Source organism: Siphateles boraxobius, unplaced genomic scaffold, assembly GCF_051911475.1.
Source record: "Siphateles boraxobius isolate OS27281-9 unplaced genomic scaffold, OSU_SipBor_1 19, whole genome shotgun sequence".
Taxonomy (NCBI): domain Eukaryota; kingdom Metazoa; phylum Chordata; class Actinopteri; order Cypriniformes; family Leuciscidae; genus Siphateles; species Siphateles boraxobius.
The window spans coordinates 9998225-10018926 of record NW_027508799.1 but is presented as its reverse complement, the minus strand read 5'-3'; the positions used below and the strand labels follow the sequence as shown (position 1 = coordinate 10018926).

General features: G+C 37.2%; 1 protein-coding gene across 2 annotated transcripts; it reads left to right on the top strand.

Annotated features, from left to right (window-relative positions):
- Positions 1-652: 652 nt before the first annotated feature.
- Positions 653-19915, top strand: LOC143742448 (uncharacterized). 2 transcript variants are annotated; one of them, XM_077235309.1, is made up of 4 exons: positions 664-717; positions 10342-10489; positions 16048-17621; positions 19641-19915. In XM_077235309.1, the coding sequence occupies exons 2-4, from the start codon at positions 10405-10407 to the stop codon at positions 19680-19682; spliced, it is 1701 nt and encodes a 566-aa protein (XP_077091424.1). In that variant the 5' UTR covers positions 664-717; positions 10342-10404; the 3' UTR covers positions 19683-19915. The 2 variants fall into 2 exon arrangements, with proteins under 2 accessions (XP_077091423.1, XP_077091424.1); XM_077235308.1 differs by lacking the exon at positions 19641-19915 and having other exon boundaries at positions 653-717; positions 16048-18538.
- Positions 19916-20702: the final 787 nt, after the last annotated feature.

The window sequence follows — 20702 nt, the reverse complement described above, 5'->3', positions numbered from 1 at the left end:
TCTGGTCTGCTAGTAATAAATTTTTACTGCCAAACAAAGTAAAAGAAATTAACTTTAAAATACTACACAGGTATTATCCCTGTAATGCATTTCTTAATAAGTTTTAAAAAGACTTCTCTCCACAATGTTGTTTTTGTAATCTTGAATCTGAAACTCTCATACATTTATTTTGTAATTGTAAATATTCTGAAGATTTTTGGAAGCAAGTATCTATGATGGTTTTTGATGCATTCTACAAAATAATCAGAATAGATGAGGCTATGATCTTCTTCTTGGATTGTAATACTGGCTCAGATATGATTGATAATACTTTAAAGTTAATAATTCTTCTTGGGAAGTTTCAATATACATAAAGATAAAGTAATGTCTATAACACCCTCCTTTAATTTCTTTTGTAAAGATATTAAAATATTCCATGACTCACTGAAATCAATCACTAGAAATAAGTAGTGCATAAAAACATCTCATATTTTGGAAAAAATAGTTTGTAGAATTTATTGTTTTACTCTGTACAATGTAAGATCTGGTATAGGTTTTCCCCAATATCTGTTTGTTTTATGTCTGATGTAAAATGTCATTGTAAGTTTTTATGAAAGTTGAATAATAAAAAATAATAAAAAGGTTTCTTTGAACTATACAGGACTTTTATTTTGGTTGAGTGATGTGACGTCATAGGTCTGCGCCGCGCTCCTGAGTCTGGGATTCGGCTTAAGAGAGGTTTGTAATATTAAGAATTTAAAGGTTTATAATCGATACAAACTATTCATGCATTTTTTTTAAATTAATATTTTTTGTGAATCTAACATGGCATTGCTTTACCTAATATATGAACGGTATATGGATGTGTAAAGCTCACAACAGAAAAGCTGCGTTTACACTGCAAGGCCGTTTCTCAATACCAAGTATGCAAACTTCGGACTTGCGTCCTTGGTAGTTCGGACTGGCCAAGTTCGACTCAGAAGAACGAACTCCCGAGGACGAGAGGACGCGAGTCCGGTTATTCTGCAAATGGAACAGCGCGTTCTTGATCGCGTCACTCAGCGCGCTCTGGCTACTCGGTTATCTCTTTGTGTATATTTTAGGCAAAAATAAAACGAAATATGTTATAAAACACCACTCTGCCTCTTTTCATTAAAAAAAAATCTTAAACATATTAATGACCACACAAATGCAGGCAACCCGTAGGCTACATTGATTATCTTCACTGCATATAACAAAACGAAATATAAAACACAACCCTGCTCTTTTTGTTTTCATTTACAACGGACTTTTAACAAACAGAGACAGGGTTGTATCATTTTATTTTATTATACATGTACATACAGTGAAGAGAATGTAGCCTATAGTAAAATAAATAATTCTATTTTGAAATATATAAAATAAAATTACACAACCCTGTCTCTTATTGTTAAATGTGAGTTTTAATGATCAATAATATCCAGTATAAAAGTAAGTAGCCTAAAAGGTATAAGAAGCTACAGAATAAAAAATAAAGCAAATAATTTAGTCAAACATAAGTCAGCTCTCTAAAAGGCTACAAAGTTAAAGTTAAATAGCCTAAATATATAAAGTTCTGAAACTTAACTTTTACCTCAGCCAAACCGATTTGCCATGGAACAAACTATATATTAATGAGACCAAAGATCGACTTATACACAAGACAAATTATATCTCATGTTTAACCACTAGACTAGAGACATCAGAGCCAGCGGCAAACATCAGAAGGATAGGCTCTATGCACGATCGCTTCCGCGTTTTGTCTCAGCCCGCCCAGTTACATCCGGTGCTGCGTCAGAAGCCGGGTTTGCCTTAGGTGGAGATAATGGCAAATTACACTCGCTGTTTACAAAAACTTCCTGCGGTTGACGTGAATGATGTTAACAACACTGTGAGGCAGTTAGCTGTCACACATAAGAGTAAGAAAGAGAAGGGCTTTAAATTATATATTTCGACCTACATCGACAACTTTGAGGGTGAGTATTCTCTCATATCGTGCGAAATCCGACTAGCGAATCAGTTTCTAAAATCGTTGTCTCCGTTTCTGAGAAAATGAATTTTATTAAAGTTGTGCCGCTATACACTTCGCGCTATGCGGAAGTAAAGACGCTGGCTGAGATCCTACCGGAAATACGTCAGCAGCGTTTGTGCATAGAGCGTATTAGCCGAGGAAAAGCTGTTCCAGTCGGGGTTAATGAGCGCTGAACTCCCAGTGATCGCCTGGATCTCACAATTCCGAAAACGTCAGATACATTTTTCAAATAGGCGCTATCTTTATGAATAAACCACATATTTGAGCTTTAAACAACTACATTCTCGCCTGAAAAACTCTTAAAATTACATTTCGTGGCACAATAACAGTAGTATTTTTAAATTACGCGGCTTTTCTCCTCTGCTATTGACGCTTGCTGGTTGGTGCGAGATGCATTCTGGGATACCTGGCTGTCTCAAGTCCGCACAAGTCACCTCTCGATGCATCCTCGATAAAAGGGGCGGATCAAGAACACATCCGGGGATTTGAACTGGACTTGGCTAGATGTGAACTTAGAATTGGAACAGTACTTGGGGGGAACGACTGATGACGTTTCACAAGTCCACAAGAACACAAGTACAGACAAGAACGCATTTTGAGAAACGGCCCAAGTCTTGATGCACAGATCTGATCTTTTAACCATATGATTTTTTTTGTCCTGTTTACATACACATTAGACTAGATTTTTATCCAATATCTGTTTTTACATTAATCCCTGCCCAAAATGATTCTGTTGGTGATCGGTTCTTTCATCAGGCACACTATCTGATTGTCAACATACCAGCTGATGTGTAATCTTGGGCCCGGCCAGAAGAATTTATTGATGCCATTGCGATGCAGCATGCATAGGTTTATAGACCTAACAGGGTGGAAAATTTAGCCATAGCCAGTGGCGGTTCTAGAGGGGGGGCCAGGGGGGCCCGTGCCCCTGTGACAACAATCTTGGCCCCCCTTGTGGCCCCCCTAAATGTGGAGTGTGAAATAATTTTTACAAAACTGTTTTTTTTTTTGCTATCGTTGTATGCGTATTACTTTTTTATTATTCTATCTTTGTGGATTTGCTTGTTCACGTGACAATTCGCGTCACATTCGCGGGAATCGCGGCAGAATAACGTCTGTCTCCTGCACGCGAGAGAGGAGAGAAGGAGAAAGCTGGTAAATGTCAGTTCAGTTGCAAGTTCATTCTTTATGTGCGTATCGGGTGTGCGATGTGTATTGTCTATTATGATATTGTAATCAATGTTTTAACTGTATACGATGCACTGTGAGCTGACATCGCATTTGTCTCTCGTCCTTTCACTGCTGTGTGCGGTTCATAGGTAGGCTATGTCCCCAAATTAGTTTATGTCTTATATTTATATCATATTTATATCGCTGTCTGTTGCATTGAGACTCTGCTACGGTTTCATTTTGAAATTCTAGTCGGCGAAATAAAGGGAAAACAAACAGCGATGATTTCTTGACTGAAATCCGCGTTTTGAAGGAATCACTTGCTTCTTTCCCGAATGAATCAGCCGTTTGAACGAATTCGTTGAATGAATGAATCCTTCAACTCACTTATTAAGACAGTGACTTGCCGCCGCCTACTGGCGGTTTTAGTTTCATATTTAAAGTACCCTTTAATTAAAACGTTAAAATTAGAAATAATTTCATGTTTAAATATTGATTTTAAAAAAATCTCATAGCTTTATGCAATTGTGAATGGAGTTTAAATATATTAATGCCACTTCTGTGTCTCCTCTAGACTGCAAAGATGGATTTTGATTAAATTATTTAATTTGACTGGTAACAGTGGTACTGTATAATTATTGTATAATTAAGTATTATTGTATAAATAAGTATAATTACTGTATAATTTGAATGTTAGTATTTGACATAAAAGGTGATTCATAACTCTAAATAAGTTTAGAAAGAATGTCCATATATAGGTGAAAATGCCCCTGGAAATCAATTTAAGGTGGCAAATTAAATTAATAAAAAATTAATTAAAAAATGAATTTCGGTCCCTGCTGTTAACTGACCACTGCATAGAATATTAAAAAATATGAATATCTTTGTGAGTCTGCTGTCAAAAACAGGCCTAAACCAGCCATGTCACCAGCACAAAAACACAATCAGTAAAATATCTAATCTAATCATCAACAAAACATTGAAAATATTGAGAGATATTTTTGTCAATATCGCACACCCCTAATGTACGGTATGAATTTTGATTTCTTCAGGTTTTAAAAAGCCTTAAATTCGATTTTAAAAAGTGTGCAGGAGCCCTGTAAATGGTTAGACATAGTAACCTAGCAAGTAAATTAATTAATACGCTTCTTGGTCCCCATTGCTTTTGCTCTATAGTTCTCACCAAAATGGAGAGAAAGAATGACATCATGTCAATTACAGTTACTGTGACTAATACTGAATATGTAATGCAAATGTAAAAATATAATGGAAATGCAAATACATTGTTGAATGATTATAAACATGGTATTTTGCCTGTTAATGCCTGCAGTGCAGTGCAGAAAATGATATGACAACAATAAGGTCTAAATGCAACTGGCCCCTCTAACAGCACAACTGGCCCCAGCTTGGCCCCCCCAGTTGAAATGGTCTAGAACCGCCACTGGCCATAGCTCTTTGAGTGATCAACATTTAGCTTGCTAACCTTCTACAGATGAACAGAACTTTCATAACTATGACAGATTTGTTTTTACATTTTTTTGATAGGACATTACATTCTCCATAACATAGCCTAACACGGTGGAACTTTAAGGATGGGACAAGCAGGATAACATTTCAAAAACTAAAAAAAAAAGTTAGGAGTGAGAGTTGAAGCTTACCTCAGTTTGTACAGTTGAATTCCAGCGGGAAAAAGAAATGTCACTTCTTGAAAATGGTCTCAATGAAATTGCAGTCTGTTTTGGAAGGTGAATTTTTGAACTCATCAGCCACTGTTTAGTATAATAACAGAGTGGAAGATGACTTCAGGGAAATGGTAATTGAAGAAACTTGTAAACCCCCCCCCCCCTCTATATTTTCACATGATTTATATGTATGATTAGAAGTTTAGAGATCAGTTTAGTAGGGCTGGGTATCGTTAGGAATTTCACAATTCGATTCGATTTCGATTCTTGAGGCTTCGATTCGATATTGATTTATTAGCATCGATATCGATTCAATAATTAGTAAATACAGAAGTAATTAAGTACCTGAGTATATTTTTTAATAATGTGTGCAGTATTACCAATGTTTAAGAACAAATTGACCCCAGCATGTTTCCTGTCATGGTTTATTTAGCAGAACAAACTGTACAATATTGTACATGTGTTTGAATACAAACCACAACTGTAACAAACAGATGCTTTATTAACACCTCTAAAGTGCATGTAACTGTTATAGAAAGTATATTTATTTCTTCCTATACATTCAAGTTATAAAATAAATGTAAACAGAAACACAAAATGTGCATACTCATAAAAAAATGCTCTTCGTGAGGCACATGCGCGCACCTTTGCACACACACGCAAGGATTCTCTCTCCCTCTCTGTCGTGCGCGCGCTGCGCGGTTTGGAGCTCGCGAGCTCTAGATTTCGGGAGATTTGAACTAATTTGCGGACATCAGGGAGCCGCTATCAATATGCGGGAGACTCCCGGAGACTTCTTCTTGTTCTTATTGTCATTTAGGGGGACTTAGGAACATGTTGGGGTAGCTTCAGCCCCCCTAAAATAGGCCTAACGACGTCCCTGGTTGGTGCTGCAGGCTTGAACGGAGCGCAGCTACTGTCCGTCATCTTGCTGTTTTGGTAAAGCGCGTCTTGTACAACGCTGAACGCTCTTACTAGAGTGTTGCCAACAGCGCCGCCACTGGCCGGTGGGCTGAATCGATTCATAGGATTTGATGAATCGATATTGAATTGAGAAACAAATAATTGCAATGCATTGATGAATCGATATTTTTACCCAGCCCTACAGTTTAGCCAAGTCTATAACATAATTTAAAATATTTTATCATTTTTTTTATAATTTCATGGTTTATATTTCTTGCGGAAGTTGATTAATTTGCACTGCGGACATGATCAAATTGAAAAATGGATCAATAAAAAGGTGTGTAAAATACAAAATAGTACTTTTAATGTCTATTATCTCTGTTTAAATGATAAAGATGACTTAAGCCCTATTCGCACGGGATAAGTATTACCTGGTGACCTCTAGTAATTGCGGAGTAATAATTGCGGAGGATCTTTATCCCGTGCGAATCGGCCATGTCTGTAATTTTTAAAGTAAAAATTCCCCCGCAAATTACCTACTATATTTCGCAGAACACCGAGGTCCTGTGATAATATTAGTCCCGTGCGACTGCGAATCGACATCTCTGTGATTTGGCCGGATCGTATATCATTTTTTCAAGGTTGTTGTTTCATGTGCGCCTTTTTATCCATCTTTCGCGAAGAATGGAGGCTGTTTTGGAGTGTTTTGTTAGTATTTTGGGTGCTGGGTCATATCGCTATACACAACTACACAATTTGCAGAAAGTGAAAGCTGAAAATCATCAGAAGAGCAAACACAAAAAGAATGATTCGATGGAGATGAATGACATGTATAGCAGCATGCGGTAAGGAACTTTATTCTGTTTATGTCATAATATATCATACAGCTAGACCTATAACGAAAAGAAATTCCCAAGCAATAGCCTATTAACGTTATATCCGGGAGATAAGTCGGTAAATTTGAGTAAAATCACAGGCTTCGGTTATCCCGTGCGAATGCGCCACATGAAATTCAGATGTGACGGGGTCATATTTAAATTACACGAGGTCCCCAGATAATACTAATTCCGTGCGAATAGGGCTTTAAATCTACAATTTTAGCCATTTATTATAAATATGTGACTCATTTTAGAGACAATATGAGTAATTAAATCATTGAGACAGGAAAGTCACTTTATAACAGGAATGACCCAGTTAACGGCATTTCCTTTTGTTATATTATTAGCGCGGTGTATTTCATTGATTTGAATTAATTCAAAGGAAAGTGAGAGAGATTATGAGTGTGAATTACCTGCCTGCACCTGTAGTGAAGCTTGTTAGTTTATAAAAACTGTAAAGTTGCCTCATTGCTGAGAAATAGCCTACAATGATGTGACCAGATTATTTTTCTGGTCTTCAAATGCGTTTGTACTTAAAAATGACTATTACTATCCTTAATTGGGCTTGTTATTTTGCATCTTAGGCATATTTTAAAAATAAATTATGTGTATTCTGCAAATGTATTTGTGAGTGTAATCACAGGGCTAGAATTTACATTTTTTGCTTGGTAGCACTGGTTCTCCCAACTTCAAAGAAAATTAGGACCGCTACAACAAACATGTTTAATATACGTGTCAGGGCTCGACATTAAGCATTGGCATGTGTAAGTAAATCAGTCATTCGCTTGACCGAGTAAAACAGTTGCTTGTCTGGATAATTTAATCTGAAGCAATATTCTAATCAGTGTTCTATCAGCTTTGACGCATTCTGCATGTTTGTGATATTTACCCCAGGTTTTTTTTTTCATTATTTTTTTTTCATTATTTTTTATTTTTATTTTGTTTATTTCTTATAGAGGCCCATTTTTCCTTATCTTGTTAAATGTATGCTTCATCTTTCATTTTATATTCTTAAATTTGATCAATAAATTAAATTAGAATAATAAGACAGCTATATGGCTGTTACCAATCAAATTAAAACATTTACACTGAAAAATTACAACATGGTTTTCAGGAAAACAGCACTTATGGTCGAGTCATCTTGCTTAATACAAATATAGGCTATAAAATAGCAAAAATACTGTATTTTTACTGCAGTATGTTAAAGTGGTCATTGGATGCAAAATTCACTTTTATATGGTGTTTGCATATAAATGTTACTTTGCAGTGTCTGGACACAGCCACCATACATTGAAAAAAAATCCATCTTTATTTTAATCCTCAAAAAGTCTAAGCACTCTCAAAAAGCCTTTTGGATTTTCTGAGCACTATGATGTCATAATGCTCATGCTCCGCCCACGACCACTGATGCACTGTCCCGTATTAGCATATTTCTGCCCTCAGCCATTCGACACTCCCCATGGAAGAGAGGGGTGGGGTGAGCAGTTGCTCATTATCATTTGAAGAGACATGCACTGAAACATGTCACTGTGAACAAAGCTGTTTTTGAGGAGGTAAAAATGGTGTTGTTTTACACAACCATTGAAGAATTTTAACCAAAGTATATTACAAACTTTACATGAACACCCTAAAGAACAATACCAACTTGTGGAAAATGGGCATCCGATGACCCCTTTAACTGAGTTTCTTTGTGTGCTGTGCGAGCCTCAGAGCACACAGCAACCTTGTTACCATCAGTATGTTACATATGTGACCCGATCTGGCGAAATGAGTCGGAAGTCGCAACGTTCCATTTTAAGATATGGGCCGATTATGTGGAAAAACAATGAAATAATAGATTTGATTTTTTTTTGTGCTAATTTCAAAGAACAGACATTCAAAAATAATCTCCCAAAGTTTCGTAGTCCAGGTAATTGAGTAAAGGTATTTAAATTACTATGAAAGTTTACAACGTTTTACTAAATTCGCTGGAAATGAACATTGCTTTTCTCAACTCCTATCGTCAGCTCTGAGCATTTCCCGGGTATACCCTGAAACGTCACTATCTCTGCTCTCCAAATGGTGTTACACGTTGTATAGAACCAATCAAAAAGCTTAGAAATGTACACAAATGCTGATCATTTGTCGATGGAAAGCCGTTTCAACTGACCGGCACGCGATTGGTCCACCCATCCTCATGTCAGACTCGCAGCCAGCGCTCTTTGTAATAAACACGCTAGCAGATCTCCTCAGAAAGACTTAATATTATTAATTTGAGAAATGTCACTAACAAGAGAGCAAAGTTGCCGAAGCGTTATCAAGCCCCCTGGTCATTGCACACTGAGTCCGCTTATTTTTCGTATGCGTTTTTTCGTATTCGGTGGCTCCGAATTGTCAAAACACCATTCAAACTGCTTGCTACAGATGCGAAAAACGTACGATTTTTTTTATATAACGGATGAAAGTTTCGTAGACAGTGTGCAAGCGTGATTGACATAACGTGAGGTCGATTTTTTTTTACGTACGAAAATTTCGAATGAATTTCAGACTCAGTGTGCAATGGCCTTTATCTGTACAAAAATATCCGTGAGATTTGCTCAAAACCGCCAGTTGAGAAAGTAAGTTGTCCCTCTCCCTGCCCAGCTTAGAATAGAAGAGCTGAAAGGTGAATTTAATGTCAAATTTGAATCTGAGTGAGTGTATTTACTGTGCATGGATGTGAGTGAGTGCAAATGTGAATGAGTGTAGCTATTTATCTGCAAGGAGCATCCTTTACAATGTGTTTGATTAACCCAATATTTAACTGTTGGTATCTCCGTTATGAATTTGTTACGCTGTTATTGTCAACTAGCCTACACAAAGATATGATTGCATAGACTAGCATTATTTGATCTCTGTTTCCTTGTCTCTCTGCCTCTCTCACTTTCTCTTACACACACACACACACACACACACACACACACACACACACACACACACACACACACACACACACACACACACACACACACACACACACAGCCTCTCTCTCCAGCAAAAATGTAGCACCTCTGTTCAATCTTTCTGATTTTTGTAAATTTTTGTAAAAGGTACTTTTAAATTATTTATTCAAATAAAAACTTTAAAATAATTTGAGCTTCAGCCTGGTTTAATGGCATTTATATATATATATATATATATATATATATATATTAATGTCTTCGGTCAAATTAAGCTGTAAAATAAATAGTTTATCCCTTTAAATGCAATGGATTTTGAAAGATATCAACAAAAAACGGGCAAAAAACTTTAAAAGCGATTTTCTCAGGTTTTCAATTGGAAAAAGAGGGCAGACGACCATAATTCAAATGTGTATATCTTTACAACCATTCAAGGTATTAAAGACTTTGACTAGGATATCATTTGAAAGCTTATGGTCTCCTCTTTCCATTAATACCAAAATCTCAATTTTGAAATTTGGGTCACTGTGACTCATTTTGCTGGATCAGGTCACATATTATAATCCACCATCAATCGCCTCGTTCACTTAATGAAATAAAATCTGTATAATTTTCGCGTTTTTGTGATTCCCTATTCATTTTTTTTTTTGTTATTGACGTTTTAATCAGGCTCCTTGTCCGTTCGGGCAAGTTAAATTCTCTTTCACTTAAAAAAAATTGCCTTTTCTTTCTGTTAATTATTCTCATCTTAAACATGACAGTGTTTGGACATACAGAAAAACTCCTGGTGAAGCAGCTGAGATCCATGTGACACTAATATAAAGATGGCGTTTATTAAAGAGGAGAGTGAAGACGTGAGGATTGAAGAAACATTCAGAATGAAACAAGAAGATAATGAAGAACAAACAGGTTGGTTTCATTCTTAAAGCTGAACTCTAATTTCATCCTTATTAAAATGTCCAGCTCTACAGAAATTAATAATATTTTTGAAGAATGTCATATGAGTGTCCAGTTTGTGGGTTGTATTTAATATGGAGCATGTGGACAGTCATGACCAGCCAAATACTAATGCTGCCTTCAACAGAGTTTCTGGAGTTCTTTAAAGTGCCCCTATTATGTTATTTTAAAGGTAACTAATAGTTTTGGAGGTCTACTACAACAGGTTTACATGCATCAAAGGTCAAAAACACTTAAATTTTCTCATAATATACATTGCACAATGCACATCACCACATTGTTCAATGATTCTCAAAGACTCGAAGGATGAGTCACCCTCTCTAAATACCTCCTTTCCGAGAGCCTGCTCTGCTCTGATTGGTCAGATTGCCCAGTCTGTTGTACTTGGTCTACCACTTACAGTGTGTGTCGGAAGCTACTAGCCTATTTCCATAACTGAACTTCAGCTCCGGAGGTTTCCTCAGTCCTCAGCGATTGCACTGTGAAGACAGTAGAGTTTACGGATAAAGCACTTTTGCAGAGTACGAGTATAATACGAGTCAATATCTGTGCTCGGATTGAATAAAAATCCTCATTGGGTAGCTGACTGTGTCTGCGTTCTGTGATAGGCTAGTCACAGCGCCCCTTCCCTACACGCATACAGATTTATTGTGTTGCTGTGTCCCGCTCTGCTCACTCACACACAGAACACTGAGAACAGCTCTCTCTCTCTCTCTCTCTCCCTCAGTCACTCAGGTTCGCGTATCTTCTTTCCGATAACGTTTAGGGTTTCTTCAGCTTCAGGTTTGTTTTTTACTTCGGTTTGTAGTACACTTACTTATTAACCAGAAGAGTTCTGGTAAACTTGGGGTTTGTTCAGACGTGGTGCTTGGTAGAATGCGTCTCTGCCTGTCGGAGATTTTTTTTTCTTTTTTAAACAGTCAGCAGTTTTTTTTACTTCACGCACTAAGTGTCTGACACTTTTTGCTGTATTTCATTAAAAAAATAAAGGAATTAGTGGTATAAAACTATATTACAATTTAATTAGCTAGCTACACACACATTCTCTCTCTTTCTCTCTCTCTCTCTGCCGGTCATCGGATTTTTTTTTATTTTAAACCGTCTGCTGGCTCTAACCAGTTTTTTTGACTTCACTTTCTTGCTGTATTTTATTTAAAAAATAAAGGTAGTTGTAGTATAAATAATATAACAAATTAAGCTGCTACACACACAAACACACTTCCGGGTTAAATCTCGGCCACTTCCGGGTTAGGCCCCGCCCAGTCCGAATACAGATACAGATAATTCATATGGTTAACACGGATACAGATAATGCTGTACTCGCTCATCCCTAGAAGACAGTAGCGATGGCGTTGATTTTACCATATAAGTCTGAGCGCGAGTCCAATTATGAAACATTGGAAGAACTACCTTAGTTATTCATCCCGAACCTCCATCGCAAAGAAGACTTGAGCAGGACGTTTCTCAGTGATAAGCTACTCAGTTTGAAGTACATTATGAGATCTTGGATCTGTAATTCCTCTCTATCAGCATTAAAAAGAGTATGTTCATGTTTGTATGTTTCACATTTTTTGTGGTGCACATACAAGAACTGTATCAGCGCATACATTAGCTGTGCACCAATGTGAATGACTGATGTAACATTGTAAAACAAATCTTGCTCCATTCTTTATCTTTACTCAAAGTAGTAAGAACGACAGACAATCTGCATTAATAGACACAGTTTTAAGAAATAGTGGGCCACAGCTGGTTAGCAGTAGTATTTCAGTAAGACAGTAATAACGGTTAGCAGGAGACCTACACATCATAAAACAAAAAACTATACATTTTGAACAACCGGTAGAAAATGTATACTTCAACAATTAATCATACTTGCAGGTTGTGATTTTGAGGAGCAAGCTGTTCCAAATAAACTGTTCTGACCCATCTGTCAAGCGTAAGCCCTTTTGTGAATTCCACGTTGAACTCCGAGATTTGAGAAGCAATCGTCTGTAAAATGATGTTTGAGGGCTGGTCAAGTTGTTCGTGGGCGTACAACATATCCGGGCGTTACGCAAATGTCTTTTTCTAGTGACGTAGAACAGTAAAGCAGTATGATTCGAAACACAAACAACTCGTATTGGAGGTTCAGTTTATTTTTTCTTTTAGGAGACAATAACTTTATTTATCGTGCCTTTTCGACTTTACAACTTTGCAGAACGTTTAAATTCACAAACAGCTATTTTACACACCGCATGAAAGGGAATATTCGAAAAACAATAATAGGGGCACTTTAAAAAGTGTTCTTTCTTTTAGTTTCTTTTACTTTTAGTTCTCTTTTAGTTTAGTTATTTTGTTCCGGACCACAAAGAAAATGATACATTTAGTCCTGGTTGGCTTTTATGATGTATATTTTGTGATGGAACTTCACAAACATCTTAAACAATGCTGTGTGCTGGGCTAAATGTGCACGATGTAATTGCGTACATATGATATTATTTTTACAAGCTGAGAACTCGTGAAGAGCCTGCAGTAAGTTGATGCGGTTCCGACGTATTGAATGTACCTGTAACAAACTGTGATGGACAACGTAGCTCCTATGATGAGAAAAACCAAGTATGCTTGATCTTGTCCGTTTGAGGGTCACATGTTGTGACATCACATCGTCATCCTCGTTTGTTTAGATGTCTTTGGTCCTTACATTCATATTTCATTCGAACCGTACCAGAGTTCATTTGGAAGCAGACCTAGCAGATCTTTTCAACGGTCTCGGTCCACTTGTTTTGGCACCAGGGTTCAGATGGCAGCGTTCACACGTTCTAATTGAACCAAACCTTAAGTTCAGTTTTGTTAAATTTAAGTCCATAAAAAGTCTTCAATATCTTAAATGTTATAAGAAAAGTCTTAATTATTTTGAGAGGTCTTAAATGTGGGGACAGTGGAAAAACAGGAATTGCAATTTTTTTCCTCTCTCAATATTACAAGCACACAAACACACACATTTCTTTTTATTACACACATACAAACTACATTCAGACATCCATACCAACACACCCACACAAATATCGTTGTATAATTTATCCAATTTGCTCTATTATATGCCGAAGCAGAAAACAGCAATAAAGCGAGTATTTGCTTTATAGACCAAACCTGAAAAAATGGCACCATCTGATAAAAATTTTTAAAAATTAAAATTTTGAAGCCTTGCCAACAGAATGTAAGCCTCTTATCAAAGATTGCATCATTTTATAGTTAAATGGCAATGGGATAAAAAAAAATTCTGTTTCAATGGGACCATTTTTTTCCAGAAGGCACTGAGAGGGAGTATTTTGTGTACCTAGTGCAAAAAATTTTTTTTTAAGGAAATAGCAGTGAAATAGTAAAATTACAATAAAAATACATACCTGTGCCAAATGTTATGCAATTAGCATTAACAAAGGCAAAGTGATCAAAAAAACAAAACTGAAAAGGCCAAAAATGTCCCTAAGGAGGCACAAGGGTTAAGACACTCAATTTAAATGCGAGGAACATGCTCTTGAAGGATCTTTTAAAACAGATAGATTTTTACAGAGAGACTGAGACTAGCTAGTATATTATTTTTCAAGTTATCTGTTTGTTAGTTATACTGTAGCTAAATAATATTCATAATGCCAAATACATATTTTAATGATGTTTTATTAACAAAGTTCGGGAGAAGCAGGTTCAGATAATTAACACGAGTGGAGAGCACTCAGCAATCAACGATAAAAGGTGTATATATAGATTCAGCAGTCTCACCTCAAACCATTGACAGTTTAGCAGCATCCCTCCACCACCCCTTCTCCACACTTCTAGTCCTAACCATTTAAATAAATGGGAGGTTTACTCTGGGTTCGGGCCGAACGCCGAGCTTGTAGCCCTCCCCCCGGACAGCACGCCAAATACGCATTAAACTTTACTCCCTCTAATTGTATGTAAGTGTGAACTCGTGAAATGAATATAATGCAAATGCTGTTTAATAACTGTTAAGAGATATTTTGGCACATACATTTTCTCAGTTCACTCACCGTTGGCAGGTGTTTTTGTACCCTGACTGCCCTCCTGCTGCTTTTTTTGCTTTCTTTTTTTGAAAGCTATGATTTCAGCTTCATATTTGTAGCATAATTTAAGAATTAGCCACTAAGAAAGTTACCAATCACAGGTTGTGTTTACACTGCACCGCTGGCTGAAATTGTTTTCTTTAGTTGAATTTAACAATAAGAAGATTAGGAAAACTAGAGACTATTTGTGACCTTGGACCACAAAACCAGTCACATGGGTCAACAAAATAAATGTTTTATATATTTACAGTAGGAAATGTACAAAATATCTTCATGGAACATGATCTTTACTTAATACCCAAATATTTTGGTATAAAAGAAAAATCTAGAATTTTGACCCTTACAATGTATTTTTGGCTAATGCCACAAATATACCCGTGCGACATGTGACTGGTTTTGTGATCCAGTGTCACATTTTATTACTACAAGTAGCATGTTAAGCCGCGTTTCCACCAAAATTACCCGGAACAATTTGTCCCAGGAATTTTTTTACCCCAGACCTGTTGCTTTCTGCGTTTCCACTGCGATCTAACGTACCGTGAAGATTAGGCAAATTAGTCCGGGGATGTAGGACTGCACGCACCGCAACAAATTTTAAAAATAGTGGTTGAAATAAAATGCTGCGTGTCAACCAATCAAAATGCGGCATGAACTTAACCAATCAGCATTTTCAGTGCCCAAGTCCCCCCTTCCTCCCGTTGAAATGCAAAGAGTACCACCCCAAAGTTCCTGTGGTAGAAACACAGCTATATATATTAAATAGTATGTACTAGCAATGGCTCTGAACCATTTTCTGATGCCCCTGTGAGTAGACCATATAGACTCTGATCTAAACCAGTGTTTCCCAAGGTCCTGGTCTTTTCCCACTCAACTTTCCACATAAACTTGCAAACTTTCAATAAGCACTTTCTCTCAGAGGAATCCCCGTTGCAATTTTGGATTTTGGTTCATGAGTTCCTTGTTTGTCCTAAGACTTTAAACTGCCCACTGTTCTACAGAAAATGATCAAGGTCTTGCACATTTTTTGGTCTACAACAGGGATCTCCAACCCTGCTCTTGGAAAGCTACTGTCCTGCAGACTTCAGTTCCAACCCTGTTCCATCACACATGCCTGTAATGCCTGGACAGTAGCTCTCCAGGAGCAGGGTTGAAGACCCCTGGTCCATAATAAACCAGTTCTGGGTCATTGATAAAGGGTTGATAACTGCCAAATATTTTGGACGTATCCTAAAGAAAGAAAATAGTCTACAGTATTGAGAAGAGGTTTTGAGATATTAGGTAACACCTCTTTCGGTAGCTTAATACTTATATGATATAGCATGTGTGTTGTTGGTTTTGATTCTTTATGCTGGTTTTGATTATTGAATGATTTTATGTTGGTTTTGATGTCTGTTGCTTTGTGCCTTTAAACTGGGGTTAACTTTTATCTGTATTTCTCTTTTTTCACTTTAGACCTGATGTCACTGAAAGAGGAGAGTCAAGAATTGAATGAAGTGGAAGAAAAAAACCCGTATAAGGAACATCATGATTTCATAATTGGAGATAAGTCTCAGTGCTCACAGAATGAAAAGACTCCCTCGCAAAAAAGAGCGCAAAAGACAGGAACTAAAAGTGATTTCTCCTGCTTTTACTGTGGGAAAAGTTTCACTCAAAAAGGAAACCTTAATGTCCACATGAGAATTCACACCAGAGAGAAGCCTTTCACATGCCTTCAGTGCGGAAAGAGTTTCACACTTAAAGGGAACCTTAAAACCCACATGAGAAGCCACAGTGGAGAGAACCCTTACACCTGCAAACTGTGTGGTAACAACTTTTCACGAAAAGAAAGTCTTAAGACTCACATGAGAAGTCACACTGGAGAGAAGCCATACACATGCCTTCAGTGTGGAAAGAGTTTTACACGTAAAGGAACCCTTAATACCCACATGAGAAGTCACAATGGAGAGAGTCCTTTCATCTGTAAACTGTGTGGAAGGAGCTTCACACGAAAAGAAAGTCTTAAGACTCACATGAGAAGTCACACCAAAGAGAAGCCTTACACATGTGATCAGTGTGGAAAGAGTTTTACACGTAAAGGAACGCTTAATTCTCACATGAGAAGTCACACTGGAGAGAGCCCTAACACCTGCAAACTGAATGGCAAGAGCTTCTCACATAAAGAAAGTCTTAAGACTCCTGTCAGAATTTACACTGGAGAGAATCGGTTCATATGTGGCCAGTGTGGAAAGAGTTTCAGATGTAAAGAAAATCTTGATCAGCACATGAAGATTCACACAAGAGATTACCGTTTTTCATGTCATCGGTGTGGAAGGAGTTTCACAAACAGGAATCACCTTAAGAATCATATAATAACTCACACCGGAAAGAAGCCTTTCATGTGCCATCACTGTGGAAAGAGTTTCACTCTTAAGGGAAACTTCAAGGTTCACATGAGAATTCATACTGGAGAGAAGCCTTTCACATGTGATCAGTGTGGAAAAAAATTCAGACATAAAGTAACCTTTAATTATCACATGAGGATTCACTCAAGAGAGAACTCTTTTCTCTGTCATCAGTGCGGAAATAGTTTCACAAACAGTACAGAACTTGAGAATCATGTAATAACTCACATTAGAGAGAAGACTTTCATGTGCCATCACTGTGGAAAGACTTGCATAAACAAAGCAAACCTTGATATTCACATAAGGGTTCACACTGGAGAGAAGCCTTTCATCTGCCTTCAATGTGGAAAGAGTTTCACACGTAAAGGAAACCTTGAAGTTCACACGAGAGTTCACACTGGAGAGAAGCCTTTTACGTGTCTTCAGTGCAAGAAAAGTTTCACATATCAAAGAGACCTGAATCGTCATTTACAAACTCATTCTGGAAAGAAATTGCAGTGTTCTGAGTGTGGTAAAAGATTTCGTAAAAGGAGCAATTTCAAAAATCATCTGCGCATTCACTGTGGAGGAAGGAGATTTAATCAGTGCAATAAAAAAAATATTTTGCCATCACACTTACAGATACACCTGAAAAGTCATGCATATGTGAGACCCTATTTGTGTTCCTTGTGTGGAAGGAGATTTAAATGGCTTGGAAGTTTAAAATGGCACCAAAAAATATGTATAGTACGAAATTAATTTCAAATTAATTTGGTAACACTTTACTTGAAGGGGTGTACATAAGACTGACATGACACCTTCATAACCATGACATATGTCATGAATATGAAGTAGGGTTTATGCATGTTTATGACAACTGTCATTAAGTGTCTTTCGCTCAATAATGACATTTTGAATGCAAATATGACATTGTTTAAGATGTCTTTGTTATGACACCTTGACATAAACCATAACATCATAACCTGTCAGTGTCTTTGTCATGACAACTTGACATTGAATTGAGTTAAACTGGCATGTGGTTGGTTTTGACCATTGGCTGTCATGAGGCCATTATAACTGTGTCATGAATATTTTTCGTGACCTCAACTACAGTGGTACAGATTGAATTTGTCATTAAACAGTTATAATGGCCTCACACAGTGAGCTGTTTGTAAAGGAAGTGAATTTTCACATTTTGTGAAAATTATAGTGCAGCACAAAATATCTAGCTGGAATATTCTGAGACTGAACTGAACACATTTGCAGACTGTTTCCAATGACTGGAGCAGATTTTAAACACCGACTGTGAACACCGACTAAACGCAACTGTCTCTGACTCTGATACTTAATACTGATCATGCCCAAAGCACAAATTACATTCATAATTGGCCTTACAGTCGTTAAGTATGTCCCCGGCTTTAGTGTCCCAAACAGAACATAATCATTACAGCAGGAAACCTCCTGAGTCTGAAACGCTTTCGCTCAGTTGTCATGTGATCACTACTCATCTCTGTATGTAATGTTGCATTTAGGTATTATCATATAATAATACAAATATATGCAATAAACATTTTTTGTTAAGATGTTTGGGAATTTTGGATTTATGTATCCAACACAGCAGTGGTTCTTATCTGGTTTTGCCATGGATGCAAAGTAACACAGTAAATTTGAAATCTGGAAATCAACACCAATAGAGTTAATTTCAACACTTTAAAAGTGTATATATGGGAACCACCCACAAAGTGTTAGTTCAACACTTTTAAAAGTGTTGCCTCTCGCAACACCGACACGGTGTTACAATATGAACACTAAGAAAGTAAAATATTAACACCAATGCAGATAACAACAACACTGCTACAGAGCTGGGGCCCGTTCTTCATACATCGCTAACTCACTTAGCTGGATTTGATTGTTGCCGATTTAGCATGATCTTCGATTGTTTGGTTCTCCGACGCTCATCCTGGACTTGCTGTCATAGCAACAGGTGCGTAAACTTGTACCTGCTCGGGAGCAGGCTTATTTCATGTTAACACGATTAGATCGCGGCTTCAAAAGCGGAGCTGATATGGGAAGTCCTTTAGCGCAGCTTTTTTTCTTGTGAAACGATCGTGAGGGTGTCGTTTATACTTTTGGGGTTGTGGCATTTGCAAGCCACTTAAGACCCAAGATTGTAGCTTAAAGCAGGGTTGTTGTCTCTTTTTTTTTTGCCAACGCAGGTATATTATAATTTTTAATGAAGATCATGCAATCATGACCATGACAATTATGACTTGCAGTAGGCTATATGTCCCCTCAGGGCTTCACTAACTTGATTGGTGCCATAGACTGCGCACACATACCCTTCAAGGCCTCAATGAAGGGGATTTTGTGAACAGAAAGGGTTTTTCAGGAAGGGAACAGAATTGTACACTTACAATGTAAATGTGCAGCCAAGTTACTATTACGATTCTTAATATTCCAGATCAGTAGCCTAATATTATATCAAATAAAAAAAAAGGCAATTAACTGCCTAAAATCTCTTAGATGGTGTGTGACTATGTTCCATATCACAATTGTGAATGCAAAATGGCCAGGATGTGCATGTCTCATTATTTGAACGTGGTAAGGAAAATTATAAATATCAAGCTCCCTGTATTACGTTCACTTATGCTGATCCTAACAGAACTGCATTTTTCCATTATACAGGTGATTACAACAGGATCCTGCTTGGAGACAGGTGTTGTATGACCCCATTCCCTGACCCAAACCCCAGACCAGTTACATTGCAGCTCTAGCCAGAACAACGGCACACAATGAAATGAACTTCGGCCAACTAAAGGGAAGATTTCAGTGTCTGAAAAGCCAGAGGGTTGCACCTGACCGGGCCTGTGACATTGCATGTGCCATATTACACAACATTGCCACCATCAGAAAAAATATACAACATTTCATTAAATGTTTAATTAAAGACAAGACAAATATGCTTAGTTCTTTGAGTTTTATTTTACTTGTTCTTTGTAAAGAAAAGCCAGTGATCAAGTAATTTTTTGCCTGCAATAAGAGATATAAGGACAGCAATAGTAATCTGTGTGAAATAATATATTTAGCACTTACTCTGAAGTTCCTTTGAAGCAACTCTATCTCTAGTCCCATTTTCTTTCTTTAAGTTGTCAGAAAATTTTTCAAAATAGGCTACTCTATTTTCTAGGGGTAGGTTGGGGTAAACCTGTCAACGCATGCCTTATGTAACAAAAATTTAAAAGAAAATACAACACTGCCCACCTCTGTATCACTGCTTTGTGCAGACTCTTCTGTAGGCCTTTTGGTAGATGTGGACTCCTGCAACTCATATTGCATTCAGAAATAATAGGTACTCAAGTGTAAATTAGGTAAAGATATTTATGCACTTGCAGATACTTTCTCCAAAAGACAGTCATCTGAGAGGGTTTCTTCACTGTATAGTGTGAGCACATAAATCCTGAGCTTTGGCTTTACATCGCATGTGATTTACTCGTTCAGTGTGCCTGAAATCGCACAGACATCGCACAGTGTATGGCCGCCTTCAGGAGATTGTTGCAGTTAAGGTAATGTTGTGTTTTATGTTGAACTATATTAGATAATTACATTAAAATGTCAGGATAATGAAGTATGTATAACAAGTAAAGCTTGTTTTTCTTACCTAGCTAACTAACTAATGTAATTAAGCTAACTCGCAACATTAGCTAGCTAGCTCCAAGAAAGGATAATAGCTAATGTTAGCTTATATTC

Bases quoted from the DNA above. Each gene is read 5' to 3' on its own strand.
- LOC143742448 (XM_077235308.1), top strand. From the start codon at position 10,405: ATGGCGTTTATTAAAGAGGAGAGTGAAGACGTGAGGATTGAAGAAACA. The intron at 10,490-16,047 runs GTTGGTTTCATT...TTTTCACTTTAG, and splicing joins AGATAATGAAGAACAAACAG to ACCTGATGTCACTGAAAGAG.